At 47.5% G+C, this 18949-nt stretch overlaps 1 protein-coding gene across 1 annotated transcript in view; it reads right to left on the minus strand.

Moving 5' to 3' along the window:
- GRIP2 (glutamate receptor interacting protein 2) overlaps nucleotides 1-17828 on the minus strand; it is a 216375-nt gene extending 198547 nt beyond the window's left edge. The window contains exon 1 of the mRNA XM_025154653.3: nucleotides 17652-17828. Coding sequence (XP_025010421.1) covers nucleotides 17652-17706 — 55 coding nt within the window. The 5' untranslated portion in view covers nucleotides 17707-17828. The remainder of the gene's footprint in view (nucleotides 1-17651) is intronic.
- Nucleotides 17829-18949: the final 1121 nt, after the last annotated feature.

Consider the following 18949-nt stretch of genomic DNA (forward strand, 5'->3'; position numbering starts at 1 on the left):
GCCTCTAGCATGAAAGGCAAGGAGCTGTCAGCAGCACAGCTAATACAGTCATAATCCAAAAGCTGGTAGCCATGCTCTACAGAGTCATTGGTAAGTTATTAACTCATCTTAGACAAGATGTGCAAGCAGTGAAGAACTGAGACTCACATAAAAACACTCAAAAATCCCAAGAAAAGGTAACTGAATGACTTAAAGATGAAAAACCCACAGGAGGGAGGTGAGAACAGGTGTGCTGCAATCTCTTGCAGTTTGCAAGTGGCAATATAAAATGCTCCAGCATGATTTGCCCAGCTGAGTCTCAAGGCACCAGTGCAGGTGATCCTTGTGATGCCACTGCCCCTGCAGCAAGCTCTGTTACTGGGAAATCCATCCAAGGATAGCTTGCTTACACTTCCCCTCTACTCCTCCAGCAGGTAATCTTGCTATGGGGTTCTCTCACTTCCTCCATCCCCAGTGAGGTTTTTGCTGTTGGCTCAAAGCAAGAAAAAAAAAAAAAATCTCAACAAGCCCAAAAGGCATCTCTTCCCTCCTATCACCTCCACTGCCTCTTAGTGCCTTCAGGAAAGCTTCAGGAATACAGGGCTGGAGGGCAAGCAAAGGATAAAAACGTGACTGTCAGCACATCTGTACCAGGCACAGAACACAATGATCTGCTGAACCAGGGCTCTGGGCATCACATCACAGCATCAGCCTCTGCTCAGGGCCATACAAGCTGAGCTGCTGCCCTGGACACCTCCGCCAGGGAGCCACAGGCTTAGAAATACCATAGCCCAGCCCAACCATGAGCTCATTTTATAGGAGTCAGGAGCAGCACTGAGTTAGGCAACTTACCTGGTCCTACAAGGCTCAGAATGGGACAATAGCATCTCTCTGTAGTGAGACTTTGTTAGTGTTGGCAAAGAAGGAAACAGCACAGCCCTGCTGCTACTGAGCTGCTTGGTTCCTACTGACCACGCAGTGTAGCACACACTACTGCTGAGAGATCAGATCATTTTGAAGGAGACTTCCATGGAGAAAAAAAAAATAAAAAAAAACCACAAACTGGAACAAATCTACTGCCGTTACAAAGTCTCAGTAGGCTTGCAAGAGAATGAAAAAAGTCCCCCTCTCTGCCTCTCAGCTTATCCCATGCAATGAATTCCTGAACTCTTACCTCTTTAACACACACAATTCCCTAAGGCATAGAGACAACCAATATATTGACTCTCCATTTCAAGGTGGATTAAAGCTATGGGGTATAAACTATTAAAAAATTAAAAAAGGAGAAAACCCAGCTGGCTTTCAGTGCTGCAACACACATTTGTAACAGGGAAAGAAGTCACGCTATCTGAACAAGAAGGCTCCACATCCAGAGTGGGCTCAGCAGAAGGGATCTATGCTATGGGTGGCAAGCCTGAGAATAACCAGATCAGCTTCCAGCAGGGCACAAAGAAAGGGAACACACAGCACATGGCTATCTACCAGGCATCACTTTTGTCCTTCTGCTGGCAAAGGTAGCTGTACAGCAAGATTCAGTCCTTAGGAAGAACAAAGAGAAATCCCTCAGCCCATGGTTATGTTCTCCTTCAGTGAGGTCCTCACTCCATGTGCCCTACCCACTTAACAGAGCACAAGTGCACACACAGCTCTGGAGGAAGCCCAGCAAAGCACCTGGAATTCCCTAAGAGAAGAGCTATAGGAAAGAACAGCAAGCATTGGAGCAAATGGAAAGAACAGACAGAGCACTCTTCCTCTCCTGCCTGGCACATACCATTATGGGTTTAGATTAATTCATTTGTTGTCACAAACCAGCTGACCAAACAACACTGTCATTAACTACAACAAAGCTCCGTGGCACAGCAGCATCCTGCCTGCACCCTCTGGGGTGAATTACGTATCACACATCTCAGGCATATCTATATGCCATAGAGTCATTAAGGTTGGAAAGACCACTAAGATCATCTAGTCCTACCATCAACCCATGCCTGTGGCTGCTCCAGACCACATCATGCAGTGCAACATCTCCCATTCTCTTGAACATCTCCAGGGACAGGACCACCACCTCTCCGGGCAGCCTGTAGCAGTGCCTCACCACTCCTTCTGATTCTTCCTGATATCCAACCTGAACCTCTCCTGGCACAATGTAAGGCTATCACCTCTCGTCCTGTCACCATCCTCCCTAAACAAACATAACACATATGTGGACTAGCCATTTACAGCTTCCACTAGGTGCTATACAATGGGGACTTCCCCACCCAAAAACTCATAGACACAATTAAGTGAAATTCTTGAAGGGGAAAAAAAAAAAAAAGGTAAAATAGGAGAGGACATAAGAGTACACCCTCCCCAGAGAGGGGAGTGCTCTCCTGCTTTGCTCAGGAAGCTGCCACCTGCTGCCCACACCTGAGCTGGCTCCAGCACCATCCGCCCAGACCAACACCCAGGAACAGGGCTGAGCAGTTTTTAACAGGAACAGCAGCCATTCCACTAACAGCTGCACGCACATCACTTGCCATTACTGCCAAATCTGACAGATCCACTAGAGACCACGCTAATCAATTTTTATTTCTAATTAAACTGATGCCTGCAGTATGTTGGAGGAAATATGGGCAGAAGGGACTACCCTACATTAAGATCTTCTGGAAGGAGGCAGCAGGGGAAGAGTTACACCACATGGTTGGTCTTTGGGGTAAGCCAAAGGCAAGAGGCCATCTGCCAGTCAGCCAAGACAAGCTGCAGCTTGCGGTGCCAGATCTTCCTCTCATTTCATTTTCTCCTGCTCTTAGGCACCTTCACAGTGTTCCCAGTTTGAAAGTCAGGTCTCTGAGGACTTGGTAAACAAGGTTCAGACTTAACAGACTGACTGGCTTGTCTGTATCACTCACCACTATCCACTAAGGGGCAACTCAAATTTCACGTTGATTGAATCTGCAGATCAATTTCCCTCTGCCTGGAGATCAGCAAAGGGCTGGAGACACCCACACTCTCCATCTGCCTAAGCACAAGAGCCCTGGGCTCAGCAGAGGGCCCTCTCCTTTATACCCATCACCCTTACTGCCCATCTGCAGAACTGGGCTCTGCCATGCTGTCTCCATCCAGGAGACACACTTCACAAGGCTGCACTGAGCACCCATCTGGGGTGGCAGGAGGCATCTGGAGCCACCAATTTCCCTGTTAACCCTAGCAGGAATTACTTGATTGACAACACCTCCAGTAATGATGAAGGGAAGCAAAGTTAAGCAAACAAATCCCATCCTACAGTATTTCCATTTGGAGCTTGCCAACAGAGAGATTCTCCAACTGTCTGCTTAAAATGAAGTGTTAGAGAAAAATAAAGGAAGCCGAAAAGTAAATATTGCTGATAGTGAACAAGAGCTGCCAGTGCTGGAGCAAACAGGCAGCTGATGAGCTGGAAGCAAGCTGGCGTGTGAGGCCTCAAAGCCTCACAAAAAAAAACCAAAGGGGAAGCATTACTGGAGAGGTGGGAGAGCACTGAGGTCCAGACAAGCTCAGGCTGGCTGTGCATTGGGAGACCAATAAAGATAAAACAAGGGCTCAGCAGACGAGAAACCATAAATGAAAAAAGAAAGAAAATCCCCACAGGAAGTCCATAAAGATCTTGAAAACATGAGGCAAGTCACCAACACTCACTTAAACCGTGCCAGAGGATGTAAGCAGTTGGCTGCAAACTCTCAGCAGGGAAAGACTGCACAGGTTTTTTGGTGCTAAATTTGTGTTTCATTCCCTACTCCAACAACCAAAAAAAACCCCACATACAAGCAGACAATCCTGAGAACTAAACAAGCTGTTGCTGAGCTGCTTGCAAGGATTAATTCCAAGCTTTGCAGGACAGGTTATTTCAGCAGTCAGGTGCAAGCTCCTCTTTTGCTTGTTGGCAGTGCAGGGATTTGTGCTGCTAGAAGCTGCATCCACTGCAGAGGTAGCACTCAGGAGTAGTTTAGAGGTGCTTTACTATTATCTTTCTTCTTGGGTTTTTGGTGGGATCTCCATTTTGCTTGGGACAGCATATGCATATCGAGCATCCTCCTACTCACCAGTGCTGGAGTTTATCCCCTCCCAAGTACACATTTGCAGTATTCAAGCAAGCACTGACATCCCTGCAGGAACCCCACTGTTCGGGTCCCACTGACCTCTCCTGCAGATGGGAGAAACACACAGCCCAAGGAGCAGCTGCAGTTTGCTGAGCAAGGCTTGAGAACAAAGGCAGCAGGATAAAACTCAGGTAGGCACGTGATTGCCAGAGCCATTGGCCTAAAGACTATGCTGGCAACCAACACCACTGCTAGAAAAGAGGATTTCAGGATCGCTGCTGAGAGCTGTCTGTGCCCATACCAGCACTGCACCTTGGCAGTAAGACTGGCAGTAGACTTCTGCTGCTCACAGGAGTGCTTTAACCTGAACGCACACCAGGGTTTACATCCCACTATCACTTACTGAAAGAGAACAGCAACAGCCTCACAGATGACTCAACAGCCTGAGAAGCAGAATGGACACTTTCCATATGTAATTTGCAGGACTGCAACCCAAATAATGCAGTTTGTTAGATCTAAATCACTGCAAGAAGACTAAAGAGAAAGATCCTCTTGTGCTATGTTGTAGAGATTGGTATTCCAGTGAGTTTAAAGAAGTGGGAACTCAGCTAGCAGTGTCATAAGGCTTCTAGGTGAGGTGAAACAGAGGAGCCCTTTGAAAACATTGCTTCTCAATTCATTTAAGCTCCATGCCTAACCACAAGCTATCAAAACTGAACTTGAGAGTCAACAGCACTAAGGCCATGGAAATTAGCTAGAGAAAGTGGCTTGCTAACACTAACAGGAGGAGCTCATCTATCACTGCTGGGGTATCTCATGCAACAGGGTCTTTGCAGTGAGCTGGGGGAGAAGTTAGAGAGACATTTGCAGAAATGCCCAGGAAGCTTTAAACATCAAGGAAGGCAATAATGAATTATAGCCCAAACATCACAGTTCTGGTCATGCATCTCAAACCCTGACTTGCTCAGGTTGCCATGATGGGGAAAGCTGAAGGCCCGACACAGAGCTCCTACACAGCCAGGAGATGCAGCATGGCAGCTCTGCATGGAGCTGGTGAGCAGCAGCGGACACTGGCTGCCAAAATTGTGATGAACCAATGGCCAAGTACCCCAGCACTCTCTTCTCTCCCACTCGTGTCCACAGAGACAGCAGCACAGCAGAGACAGAAGGACCCAGTACTGCTTTGCACACTGCCATTGCCCTCCATTTAATTACAGGCACAGCCAATAAATTTGCTACTGATGGCAGTAAGATTGCCCATACATCAGGCATGGCAGACAAGGAGACAGTCCTTCATCCAGGTGACGGCCATCTCCTGCAAACGCAGGTGTCTGCAGGCAAGGGCCGTAACAGACACATTCATGCGCAGCAAGAGAAACCCCACTACTGATTCTTACTTCCAGTTGTGCAATACTGAGACAGCTTCAGAAAACCTGCCCTTGTGGAGCTCAGCTGCTGTTGGGGTGGGCATTTCTTCAATACCTCCAATCACATGCAGTACCGCATCCTCCTAGGAACAAACAAGCTGTTTTTTTTTTCCCCCAGTGAATTTTGGCTGAGAAATATTTCCTTTCAAAAAAAAAAAAAAAAGAAAGAAAGAAAGAAAGAAAGAAAAAGAAACAATATAACTGTTTTCTATTTGGCAATTAAAGAAAAATGAGATAGTGAAGGCCAAGTTTCTCCCATAGAAATTAATTTTAAATGCACTTTTTTTCCTGTACTGTTCTGCCGTGTGTTGATACAAGTACAGCCAGCAGCATTTAGGATTAAAAGTTTTCCTAAGAAAACGGTGGTGCAGGCTGGGGAATTGGTTCCTTTATACCATCACAAGCAGAACAAAGGAAATCTAAGATTTTCTACTATTTGTTTCACTATTAAAAAAAAAAAAATACTAGGAAAAAAATAGCCATGCCAAGAACAAAGTTACTGCATTACTCCCACTTCTTGATTTGAGGCTGCAGATATCATGTTTCTAAAATAAGAAGTGTTGAGCTTTTGACTGACAAGCTAACTCCCAGGTCTGAATGATTCCTTGATGCCCACAGGATTGGAATCATGGGGATGGGAATCCCAGGAAACCCGGGAAGGGGGACAGAAGCACGGACAGCTCAGCTTTTACATTTAAAATTTTAAAGGACTGGATAAACACAGCTTCTAGATTTCGGTCCACTGGATTGATGCATAACTGGAAAACCAAAAGTTTTTCAGTAACCCCACTCATCCTTCCTTCCTTCCTCCCTCCCCCCCCCCCCCCCCCCCCCCCCCTTTAAGTACCAGTGAATATCAGGGAAAAAACTGGAAGTCTTGATTCACACTTGTGGATAGAATTTGGTCCATGTATCCTTGATGTCTTCTGCTCATTCTTTTTCCCATGAAGTTCACATGAATCAGCACATTTTCCTGAAGGCATCTCTAGATATGTTCAAGCCCATACTTTCCTATGGATGCTGTAGCAGTTTACACCCTGGTGCCGCTTAGAAACACAAACATATTCTCCTTCCTTTCAGTGGATCATCAGTGAAAGCGTTGACTTCTATCAGACCCACGACAGATGGGAACCTCAACCCATATGGTTTTCTACTGACAATAAATCAGAGTGAAACTAGACTGAGACGAGCTTTCTAGACAACACAGAACAGAATCATAAGGTTGGAAAAGACTGCTAAGATCATTAAGTTCAACCAAAATTGCCCACTAACCATGTCCCTTGGTGCTACACCTGCCCTTTCCTTAAACACCTCCAGGGACAGTGACTCCACCACTCCCTGTGCAGCAGTGCCAGTGCCTCACCATGCTTTCTGAGAAGAAGGTCTTCCTTATATTGAACCTGAACCTCCCCTGGTGCAACTTGAGGCCATTCCCTTCACCCAACCCACATTTACACAGCTTTCCTTCCCTAACCCTTCAAAGGAGATGAAAGAAATTAGTATGAGTGAGCTCACGCTGAGGGAGAGTGTTTCTGGTAATTTACAAGCTCAGTTTTACGCTTAGAGAATTGGCCAATATTTAATATATAACCTTATCTTAGCACCTCCACAGCAGAGCTTCATAAAAACACTGAAAGATAACATTCGTAAAATTTTGAATACATAAATTACAGACCCATAATGGGAGGTTTTAGTCTCCAATTCACATGAAAAAGAAGAGTAGCTATAAATTAGAAGAAATACAAGCTCCAGAAGAATACCTCTGTGCTAGATCTCACTTTATATATCTAGAATAAATTTCCATTTTAGACAGAGGCAGATCTGTTTACTTATTTTCCTGAAAAACAGATGTCACACTATACTGATCTAGAGCTCGATATATTATTTTTCTGCACGCCTTGCTATACGGCAAGGACAACATAGTTAACATTAACTCCAAGGCCAACATACACAGCACCCACACACCAATAGACTGGAAGATGCACCACAGGTGTTTTGCTAAGAGCAGAGACAGCCACTTCACACAAGGATCCAGATCCTTGAGATCACTCAGCTGAGCCCTGTTAGGAACCCCCTTCATATCTTTGCTCTCCAAAGCCATGGGCTCCAACACCATAACTTCATGGCTCACAGAGAAATTAGTCATCTTGAAATGCAGATAGTTTTAAAGCCACTACATAGTTCCAACTCCCAGCATGTGGAAAGAAAAAGTCATTATTTTATAGTGATCAGAGGTGTCGAGGTGCTTCAGAGAGCAGGCAGAAAGGCACAATCCCTCTAGACCCTGCAATCCAATTAACTTAATTAACCATGTTATTTCCCTAGTTCCTGGTAACTCCTTAAATCAATGAGCTAAGACTTAACAGTGAAGTACATAACTAGGAGCTTTATTGATCATACCTGCACACAACACTGACTGAATTCCCAAAGTCACATCTTGGCATAAAACCTATAAAAGATGTTCTGGTAGCCAACTTTCCCCTTGATTATCCCAAAGCCCTGTGCAGGCATCAAAGACAAGAAAGAAGAGATGCAGAGCGTGACAAAGGGCAGAAAGCCACAAACAACTCACCTATGGTCAATCAAAGGAACACACACCTAGAGCTGGACACAACTGCTTGGAAGCATATCAGAAAGCAAACAAACAGCACCCAACATACACAAGCTGCAGTGTAATGTGGAGACCCACAGGGAAAGGCCAAAGGTGCACTAGCAAATAAAAGTGATCCCAAGTGCATCCTGAAGTGGGGAAGAAATCTGTATGAACATCACATCCCTCCAAGCAGGAGCATGCATGCATAACTATTTGAACCACATTATTATTCTTTTTTTTTTTTTTTTTGTAATAATTGTATCTGGACTAATCACAATCAGACTCTTACAGCCTAAATTACACTGTCAATAAATTTTTGGCTTTCATCCATATGTCCTTCCTCTTCCCCTACAAACAAGCGCCTGTGCACACCAGCAGTCGCACACAGTGCAGAGTGCAGCAGGCACAAGGGTACCCAGCCCCCCTCAATTCCCTTTCACCAGCTCTAGACCAGGATGATCCATTATCGACTCCTAATGTCACTGAGTGGAGGTTGTTCATTTTCAAATAGGTCAGTGACTCATCATTTTAACTCACTTCCCTCCACTAAAAATCAATGAGCTCCCGAAATAGGATTATCTGGGATGATTGGGGTTTTAATACCTCTCTCACGAGGAAGGCAGACCCTAGAGGTCCCTGACAGTGCTGGGTCATGTCCTTCAGCCAGGAAGGCAGGCTTGGTTAGTAGCAAGCGGCCACAAACTGGAAAGAGGACACCTTTCCACAGAGGGTTTTTGCGACATTAGGCAAATCTTTGTGTTTGTTTCCCCTTCCAGCCAGACAGCAATATCGCACATCAGGAGAGAGCCACACTGTGCCTGGCCATGACACAGTGAGCTGCCTCCGCTCGTTTGGCTGAATAAATGAGTTCTCTTACTTCTCATGCCCATCCTAAAATCATTATTTATTGCTTCAGCAAGTTCAACAAAACAACACCCCCACTGTACAGGGGTACAGCTCTCGTACAGCTAGAAGAGATCTGGTGCCTACATGGGGGCTATGGAAAACAGCACTGCCCCTTGAGTCACTTCACCCCAGAGCTAGATGCACATCAAAAAGACCTCACACATTCATAAACACAGGATATTCCTCTGTTTCAGAATATCACAGAGGCCATCACCACCTGCCTGTGTAACACAAGGGCTGCTTTGTCAGCAGTTCTCCCTTACACTCTGCTGCAAACATCCCTGTTTCCACACGAGATCGAGAAAGCTGAGAACAAGGGATCTCCCAGCTGCACAATTCAGCACAGCTCACACCATGCAGGAGGATGAGCTCCTGCAGCCAGCTGCACACAGCTGGATTTCTGCAAGCAGCTCACAGCTGGGACAAAGCCAACAGGTGAAAGATGCTCCTCACCACAGCCACTGCACTCCACACCATAGGGGCAGCCAGAAGCAACGCTGCAGCCTGCAGTCAGACATCACAGCATGGTTTTGCAGAAGAGAAGAGGTAGGCAAACAGCACCTTGATGACTTAGCACTCACTAGGGAAGTCAGGGGCAAGGCAAGGAATCACAGCCAGGAATCTGCATCCCCACACCCTGCTGGACAGCCCCTAGAGGCAGCAGGGGGGGGAAAGCAGATGGGTGACAGAAGATGGCATTCCTTGGCCCAAAGCCATCTGTTCTCCATTATTTAGAGGCAGAAACTGGATCGTGTTCATCACAGGGTTGCCTGTCACTGAATTGCTCCTGGGCAGCATGAGACCCTTGGCAAGAGTCAGCTGGCTGGCAGGGAAGGGCAGCAGGAGCAGCATAGGGCTCACAGAGCATGCCATAGGCATGTGGATGCTGCTTGGCCCAGCTCCAAGTGAAGGGACACCACAGTCAGCAAGCCTTACCTTATTGCAAGCCCCAGGGACCGAGTCCCAGCCAGCCTGCAAATTCTTGTTTCCAGTCCTCAGCCCACTTATAAAGAATCCCCCTTTGCAAGCTCAGTGACAGTATGAAATAAAGGAATAAAGACTAAGACAGGATGTGCTAAAAAGAAAAAAGATAAAGCCAATTACAATGGCTAGTCCAAATGAAACAACCCAGAAGCTACCTCCAAATGCAACCAAACACCCTTTGCAGACAGTAGAGGAGGAAAAGCAGAACAAATACAATTTAAAAAGCAAGAGCAACAGATGAGCTCTGTGCTAGGCTTAAAGGGGGGCCTCCAGAGGCTGGGGAAGGAGTGGGGCTGATGAGTGAGAATAGTGACATCCCTCAAACGCTGCAAATCTATTGCAGAGCAGAGATATACTCCTCATCATTTTTGGTCTTTTCCAAGGATGTGGCACAGCTGCCGTAGTTCCAGGTGTAAAGGTACTAAGCAGAGGAAGATGACCATTAAGCTACATTCAGTAACTACACTTTCGTATCTGTTTGGACAGGGCATTGCAACCTTCACTGTAGTCAGTACTCATCTTTCAGATGTGAAGACCGGGACATGCTGAGGCCAGCAGTCTTGTTAATTGCAGCTGACAGAAAAAGTCCCCATCACTCCAAGAAATCAAGCAATAACTTCATCCAAAGCTACCCACAAGACCAAAGGGATCTGTAGCTCTAAGCCCAGCCAAACCTGCTGAGGAACACAGGAGTTATCTAATGCAACAAGTTCACACGGGATGCAAAGGAGACAGCCCATGAAACACACAGGAGTAGCAAAGCACAACCAGTAAGCAGCACAGCCACAGCATCTAAATGCACAGCTGGAGCTTTGCAGCCTGCCTGAACCTACTTCTATGTGAAGCCACCCAGAAGCAGCACGCAGCCCTACATGGGGACAGAGGTGGGTTACTCACAGGCACCTCCCAACCCACCAAGGAGCTCCCAGAACTTGTGGCTCCTTTGTTAAGGAACAGTTTAAGCCTTTCTACTAGCCCAAAGCTGTTTGCAAGTGTTATTTAACAAAAAAAAAAAAAAAAAAAAAAAAAAAAAGGTGTTCTAGTCTTACTCACTCTTCAGCTACTCGTATTGATTTCTGCATTGCAGAGTTAAAGCAGCTCTTGCCTTGCTGTTACACAGCTCTGCTACTGGTCCTCTGCTGGCTTTTCCTGGGACTGAGCATTACGATTCATTCCTCTCCACTCCTCATTCCTTCTAATCAACCTGGAAGCACTTCCTGATGGAAGGAAAAGCCTCATGCAGTTCCCAAGGGAAAAAGGGACTGACTGCACTGCAGCACCACCCCCAGCCCCGCATCACAAGGAAGGGAAAATCAAGGATTAATACAGAGTGCTGAGGAAAGCTGCTACAAATATTTACTAACTCTTCCTCCCACTTCTTTGCTAAATCTGTCCCGTTGTGACAGCCCCAACTCATTTCCCTGAATTCCTGGTAGCCAAATGCAGTGGATCAGGGCAAGCTGTTTTCATAACTGAGCCCCCACACCTGGAAACATCTTTGGAAAACACACAAAGGTGTGAGTCTGCATCATTAAAGCACACTGGGACCAAGTGAGAAGAGAAGAGAGCAACTCAGCATCACCAATTCCTGTAAAACTGTCATGCTGCCTGGCAGTTTGCCTCATCTTATTCTTCTGCTTATTTCTTCACTTCTTGCTTGTTGCTGGAGTTACAAGGCCTCTGCTGCAAGGGGATGCAATTGAATACCCCCCCCAACCCAAGTCTATGGGGCTGATTGTACAGCAACAGCTTATCACCAAAGTGGGGCCAAAGGTAAGAAAGGCACAGTACCCAGCACAATCCCCTGTGCTGGATACCAAGCAGTCACCTACATTTTGCTTCAAGAATAGATTTCTTTTTGGATTTAAAGAAAGAACCCAGAGTTTAGAACTAAATTTATTTTGCAGCCTCAGCAAGAGGTTCCCACCCGTCAGAAAAGAGCAGTGTGACTGGCAGGGTCACTGACATTTCTGCTCCAACACATAGACAAGACATGGATCTGACCACATCTTGACGCACGGTGATTTCTGTAACCCCTTCTCTTTAAACCCAGAGTGGTCTCAGTACAAGATACCTGAAGCCATTGGAGAGAAGCGTGTCTGAATGAACTGATTTCCCAGAGGAAAGCAGCACTCGGTGGAATCAGCAAGTTCTGCCAGAGCCCAAAAAAATAATTCTAGCACTAAAGTAGGAGCCAGTAATTACTAAATGCCAAGCATCTAACGTTAATGAGAGGGGAAGTGAGAATTATGGTGATCTCCCTGCTACTACAGTTTGTTTGGGTTACTTTATCTGAATCTCTTCATCTTCCAAATAGGAGGGAAAAAAAAAAAAAAAAAAAAAAAAAGAACAGAGAAAAGGTAACTTATTCCCCTGACAAACGGAAGTGCTGAAAAAAAATTATTCTACTTGAATTTTATATGAAAAGCTTCATTACTTTTCCTCTCAATGAAACAAGCCCATGGGAAGATCAAGTGCGACCAGACAGAACACAGACCCTGCCATGGGGAGGGCATGTTCACCCAGACCAAGGGCTGCAGAAAAGAGAAACTACCATCTCCTGTGCAGGCCATCATCACAGGATTTATTTTTTGGACAAAATGCCCATGCTCTTATTCCACTGTCAAGCCACAGAAGTTTACTGGCTCCAGGGGCACAGAGACCCTAATACAGTGTAACCACGTTTGGCTCAATGCATGCAGACAAAAGCACTGCCCATGCGCAAGCCATCCTCACCAGTATGTGCTGCAGGAGATGCCTGGCTCTCGAAAATGAGACCACTGCAAAAAGAAGACAGTGAGGGCTTCTGTTTTTTTGTTTGTTTGTTTGTTTTTTTATTTGCCCTAGATGTTACAGAGGTCTTCCAGGCCAAGATCGCTGCTTTCAACTACAGGGCACATGATGTATAGCTACAAGAATGCCTGATTTCCCATCTTAGGGCTCACCTACAAAGCTATGAGCTGGTAATTATTCCACAAGAGTTACACCTCTGTAAACCTGCTTCTACTCCAAATACGCAATTTTATTCTATTGTGATGAGTAAAGTAACGAACAATATAGTCATTTTTATACTAAACCAGCCCATCCATAGGACGATCTGCAGTTTTAACCCCAGAAAGATGGCCTGCCATAGAGCACATGTACTGGGGAAGAGCCCTACTTTGGCTATCCTGCCAGTGAGAGTCTGGCTGCAGGAGCAGTTGAGCGGCTTTTCCCAGTGCTCGTGCCTACTAAGAAGAGATTAAACAGCAGTTAGCTGGAAAGAACAACCACAGCCTGAACTCCAGTCACAAAGCCATTCTGCAGAACCCTGGTGGCTTTGTCTCTGCTCATCAGAGATGAGTTCTCCAACAGCTGAAGCACAGGATCACATACAGCAGTGTGGATCCAGTGCCCCCTGACAGTGAGACAGCCAGTGAGGATGGAGCAGGCAAGCACAGCAGCTACTGCTCCCTCATGTGATGGGCACCTAAATCCACATCAACATATTAATGAATAAAGAAGAGTCCATCAAAGTCTAGCAGGATTTGCTCTGGCTGTCCCATCAGTTTGATGAATGAACATTATCCCTTAAGCACTACCACCACAGCCTTCAAGGGATCCTAATTCCCCACCATACTTCACTTGAGGGTCAGAACCGCTCTTCTTAAATTTTATTTGAAAGCACTGGCCTGTAGAATTAGCATGACACCAAAACAGCAGCCCATAAATTCTTGAACACCATGCATGCCAGTCCTCATCTCCAGCAGAGCTTGGATGTGCACTGTACAAGCATCACATGCAGGAATACCTTAACACGTGTTCAGCACAGATCAAACAGCCCTTCAAGTACAAACACATACTAAGTGACAGCTACGGTGCTGAACTTTGTAGCTGAAAATTAAGAGCCAGTACAATAGATCATGTTACTGTAGGTTTGGACAAAAGGACTCTGTATGAAAGCTCAACAGAATCAAGCCAGCACTGAGAGATGGGTCTATGAAGCCTTGACAACTTCAGGAACTCCCTTCTGAATGACTGTTACTGCTGATGTGGTAAGCACACCTGATTTTAAGCAGCAGAGTATTCCAGCTAATTTCAAATTACACACACTACAGTTCACAAGATCAAAACGTTTATGGGTAAGTGAACAAAAGGCAATTCATATGATTTTTACAGTGAACTCACTTGAGTTATTCTACACATTACCTGTGCATCTCAAACAGCACGGCAGCATGAAAGATCTCATTTTCTGCTAATTGGGCAAACACGCACAATTTTTCATTTTCTTCTTGGGACATCTCTCCTCGATGTCCATGATTTAGTAAAAAAAAAATAAAAAAAAAAAAAAGAATCCCACCTCCAGCCATAACCATAGTCCCACAGCTCTGGAGCTAAGCACCCCAGTACACCGCCCTGCAGACAGAACACAAAGGCTGACCTTACAGCCCAGCCATTACAGCCCTCCCCAAGACTGACCACCACGATATTTTTTACCTTCCCACTATGAGCATGTAAATGACTCTGCCAAAGCCACTAACCACCACCCTCCTGCCAAACACTCCCTGGGGCCACACTGCTGCCAAACTGCTCCTGCAGCCAGGCCAGGTGAGACCGGGACATTTTGTAACTGGTGTTACTTTGTCACCTTCATCCCACCAAGCAATCCACACTGCACCCCCTCTCCCCACACACCATGGGACACTTTTGCCCACAGTGTCATGGCTGCACAGCAGCGCGATGCCCCTATATGCTCCTACAGCTGTTGCCAAGGTAACCAGTGCAGAGCCATATACAAGGGAAAGAAGAAAACAGCAGCAACACAATCCTGTGATATTTCCACTTTTTGGAGCAGGTCTGAGTTGCTGCCTCCCCCCCTTCCCTTCCAACTGCCCTGTGATTCACGCAAGGGTCAGCAACTTGCTTCCAAACATCAGGCTTTCTTAAGGAGATGCATAGATTTTAGAACTAAGGATAAGGCATCATATCACGATTTTAAGGTATCAGTCAAATGTTCTGGTTTTACTGAGGAAAACCACCCGGGGGAGGAATGGAATTGATATCAACAAGCTAAATTTATACACAAATCCTGTATTCCTTCCCAGTCAAAGAACGAAAGCATGTCAGGTTCAGCAGAGTGTGCCTGCCCACCACCGAGACCAACGTTACACAAGTGTGTGCAGCTAGATAACATCTACTTTCATCAGTGCAGATAAAAGCATCGCTGCTGCTCAGTCTGCAGATAGCTTATCCTTCCTAGGCATCCAGGTTCCACATCCACTCAGATATGCCAAAATCCCCAGAGACTCTCCCACCTGCCCACATCTCCCAAAGTAGAAATCAGCCTGTGCTGCCTTTGCTACTGAAATCCTGAGAGCAGCAAGGATACAGTCCCCCCAAGCCTTAAAAGGAAGGTGCGCATCCCATGCACAGGAACAAAGATGAATTAGAGAATGCAGCACTGCTGCATCCTCGTCAGCAGTCACCCCCTTCCCTTTACTGGAAGGAAGGTTTAAGTCAGAACACACATGGAAAAATCACTGGGGGTGGTGTTTTGAAACAGCAGTCATCCTTCAGTACAGCTCATGTACATTCTGTGTTTTCCTATGTGATTTACCATGGCTGACCTTTTCAGTACCAACTGTGATTAATGAAGCTTCCAACCCAGCACTGAATGGCTGCAAATTGCAAGAGATGCTCATCACATTAACATGCAGTAAGTACTGTGGTCCTCAATGAACACACAGATGGGACAGGGAGCATTTGTAGGAAGAAGCTCCCTGCCTTATGTGTTTGGAGCACAATTATCACATCTGCATAGCCAGGGAGATGCCAACAAGGCAGAACCAACTTGTTTTGAATAAGAAAAATTGGAAGTCAGTATTTCTTTATAGAATGGTTGGAGGCTGGCTTGCAAAACCTGGAACACTGCAGAGATGCCCTGGCAGCATTAGGCATAACGTGATGCAAAACTTTCTCCAGAGTCCAGTTAAAGCTCATACTTTGCTTGTTAGTGCTGCAGTGCTACAACAGCACCTTCTGTATCCCCAGCAAAGGGCTGAACTATGTACTGCATACAAGCATCAAATCGGTTGCCTTGGGGGAAAACAGAAAGTTCCCTACAAATACAGCACATCCTTTAGCAGATGCATAGCTTCTCCTTTAGACAGAGCATCACCTTCAGTCTATGAGATTTATCCCCTCCAGAAAAACCTCTCTGATTAACACTGACTTCCAACTACGCAAGCCACCCAAAGAAATAAGCGCAGTGCCATCAGGGAAAGCATCCGACGTCCCTGAAGGAATGCAAGGTGGAGACCAGTACACCGGTCAGAGATGTGCTGCAGTGTTGGGGCTGAGGTAAGTGCAAGGGAAGATGAGGAGGAAATGCATTACACAGACTCCAGAGATGAGAGCCAGTGCATACAAATCAAGTAACGTGGCAAACCCTACACGGCTGCATGTCAGGGCTCCCTGCTGTAGGGCTACCTATTCTGTAGAGCCCCCGGTCCAGCAGCGCAAGAGCATCCCTACGAACTGCAGCAGGGCAGCGTTACACAGCACTGCACCAGGGCTGAATTCATGCAGGCACGTCTCGGCTTGCAGAACAGGGGATGGATTTTCTCTTCTATAGGACAATACTTCCGATTTCTAACAACACCGTGCCTGGAAGCCGAGATCCCAGAGGGATCGAATATCAGAAATAAACAGTGCTCTCCCAAAGCAGTGGGAAAGAGGAAGCGGCGACAGAAAGGCAGAGCAGCTGAACGACTCAGCCCCGATCCCGCACGAGGCACCGAGCAGCACAGTCTCCCCGTGCTTACTAACCAGCAGGACTAGACAATTCATTCCCTGATCCGCGTGCACCACTCACACCGCGCGGTGCAACAGTGCTGCTTCAGATCTTTGTTAAGTCTGCTTAGCACGGCAAGGCCTGGGGAGGCAGGTAGGAAAAAGATGCAAAAGAAAAAACTCAACGCACTGTTAACTACTCGCAGCAACGGGCAATAAAGCTGAGGTTCAGCTTGCTCGTGCCCGTCCCGTTCCCCGCACCTCAGTTTCAGGAGATCACAACAGAACGGCGCTTTCCGAGGCTGAAACTTTCCCACCGCTGCCCCCTGTTCCACTCCGGATCCGCCGCGCGGGGCTCGGGGCTCCGCCACGCGGTGCCAGCCCGCCGGAGCCTTCACCCGACCACTCCGAGACGCAGGTCCAGCATTCGTTTCACACCTCACTCCACAGCACGTAAGCAAAATCATTCACAGCCGCCGCGAGCAATAGTAAGCGGCACAATAGGAACAGATTATCGCCACGCGTCCTCTGTGCAATTCGCAAACCCTCTAATCCCCATTTTGGAGTTGGACGCTGGGAAGAATCACCAGCTGAAGGCAGCAGCAGCACCAGAAGCTCGAGAAAGTTGGAGCTCAGAATGCCCCCAGCAGAACCGGGTAACGGGGCGGCCGGCTACACTCGGGCTTTCTCCCACCGCTCAGAGGAAGAGAAGCGAGACCGAGCGCCAAACCTCACCCCCGCCTAAGGACAAGAGGACAGATGGGCTGCAGCGAAGTTTAACGGCATTCAGAGACCCCCCCCCCTCCACGGACGTGGAGCTCCGTGCCCAAGCTCAGAGAAACCCTCCCCTCCTCCTCCAAAATAACGCTAATAAAAGCAAAAGACGGAGAAGGAGAACGAGCGCATCCCTCAGCCCTCCTTCCCCCAGCCGACTCTCACCGTCCTCTTGCATCCGCTGCAGGCACAGGGCGAGGCTCTTCCTCCAGCCCGGCATGGCGGCGGGCAGCACTGCCGCCCCCCGGGGCAGCGACACGGCTCGAGGGACCCGGGGGGGGGCCGGTGGGAGCGGCGCTACGAGCGCTCCGGGCTCCCCGGCGCTTTATGGCCGGGCGGGGCGAACGGCGGGGCCGGGCCGAGAGCCACGGGAACCGCCCCCGCCTGCGCGCAGCAGCGCGGCCGAGGGGCCATGGGTGTTTGGCCGCCCCCGCGCCGCCGGTGCCCGGGAGGACGCTCAGCGCGTTTAACGCATCGCTTTCCCTTTCTGCTTCAACCAGGGCACCTTTTGCACCGAACGCCCAGCCCTGGCACGGGCGCGCTAGTGGGTTCACACGTCTGTGCCCGAGTCGGGCTCTGCTGGGGGGGGGGGAAGTTGCACGATGGTCGGACTGCTGGGTTTCATCTTTGTCATGGCTGCATGCGAGCAGGTGAAGCCCAAGAGGGGGGGCTGGATAGCATCTTTGTCATTTCTTCATATTCCAGAGGTTTCAGTGCTTTTATGTCAACACAAAGGAGATGTTTATTGCATGTGCCGTGGTTGGCGCCTTTAATTTCCTGGGAGCAACATATCTCTGCAATGACTAGCCGCTTCTTTTTGTTCTTCATCGGGCCCTTCATTATCTGGCTGGTAGGTCTCTGCATCTCTGCCTCCCTTTGCAAGAGCGATAACATTATGTGCAACAGCTGCTATAAACTAAAATATTACAGACCAAGTTGTCCTCGGGATAGCATGAGCTAATTGCAGGGTCAGGATGCACCTGGACCAGCATAGCAGCTGCAGTGCCATACACCCAGAGATGCCTACACGGACTCCAGCTTCATTTTAAAAACAGCTTTTCTGTCCTGATGCTGTAGGATAGGCAAGGGTCAGCCCTGCCCCCAGCTCATGTCTGAGAAACGTTTGCCATTTTGATTACTAGCACCCAGGTCTGCAGGGCACGTGGTGGGCACTGGGCTCAGACACCTTTTTACAGCCTGGTGAAAGCTGAAGTGCCATAGCCCAGGGGTACCTGGGAGTGATCCTGCTCAGAACACCCTCCTGCAGCTCCTAATCTGTCATGGGAGAAAACCAGCTTCAGCAGAAAGACAGACCTACCAAAGTCAGTGACTGCAGCAGAGCCTGAGGGGATGAGAATCCTAACAGAGGTACTTGAGTTAAACAGCCACTGTTAGACCAGCTGAGTATTTTTCATTCCTTCTCTCACATAGGTTCTTGAAAAGCAACATAGGAGCTGGACTGG

This window comes from Gallus gallus, chromosome 12 (assembly GCF_016699485.2).
Source record: "Gallus gallus isolate bGalGal1 chromosome 12, bGalGal1.mat.broiler.GRCg7b, whole genome shotgun sequence".
Taxonomy (NCBI): Eukaryota; Metazoa; Chordata; class Aves; order Galliformes; family Phasianidae; genus Gallus; species Gallus gallus.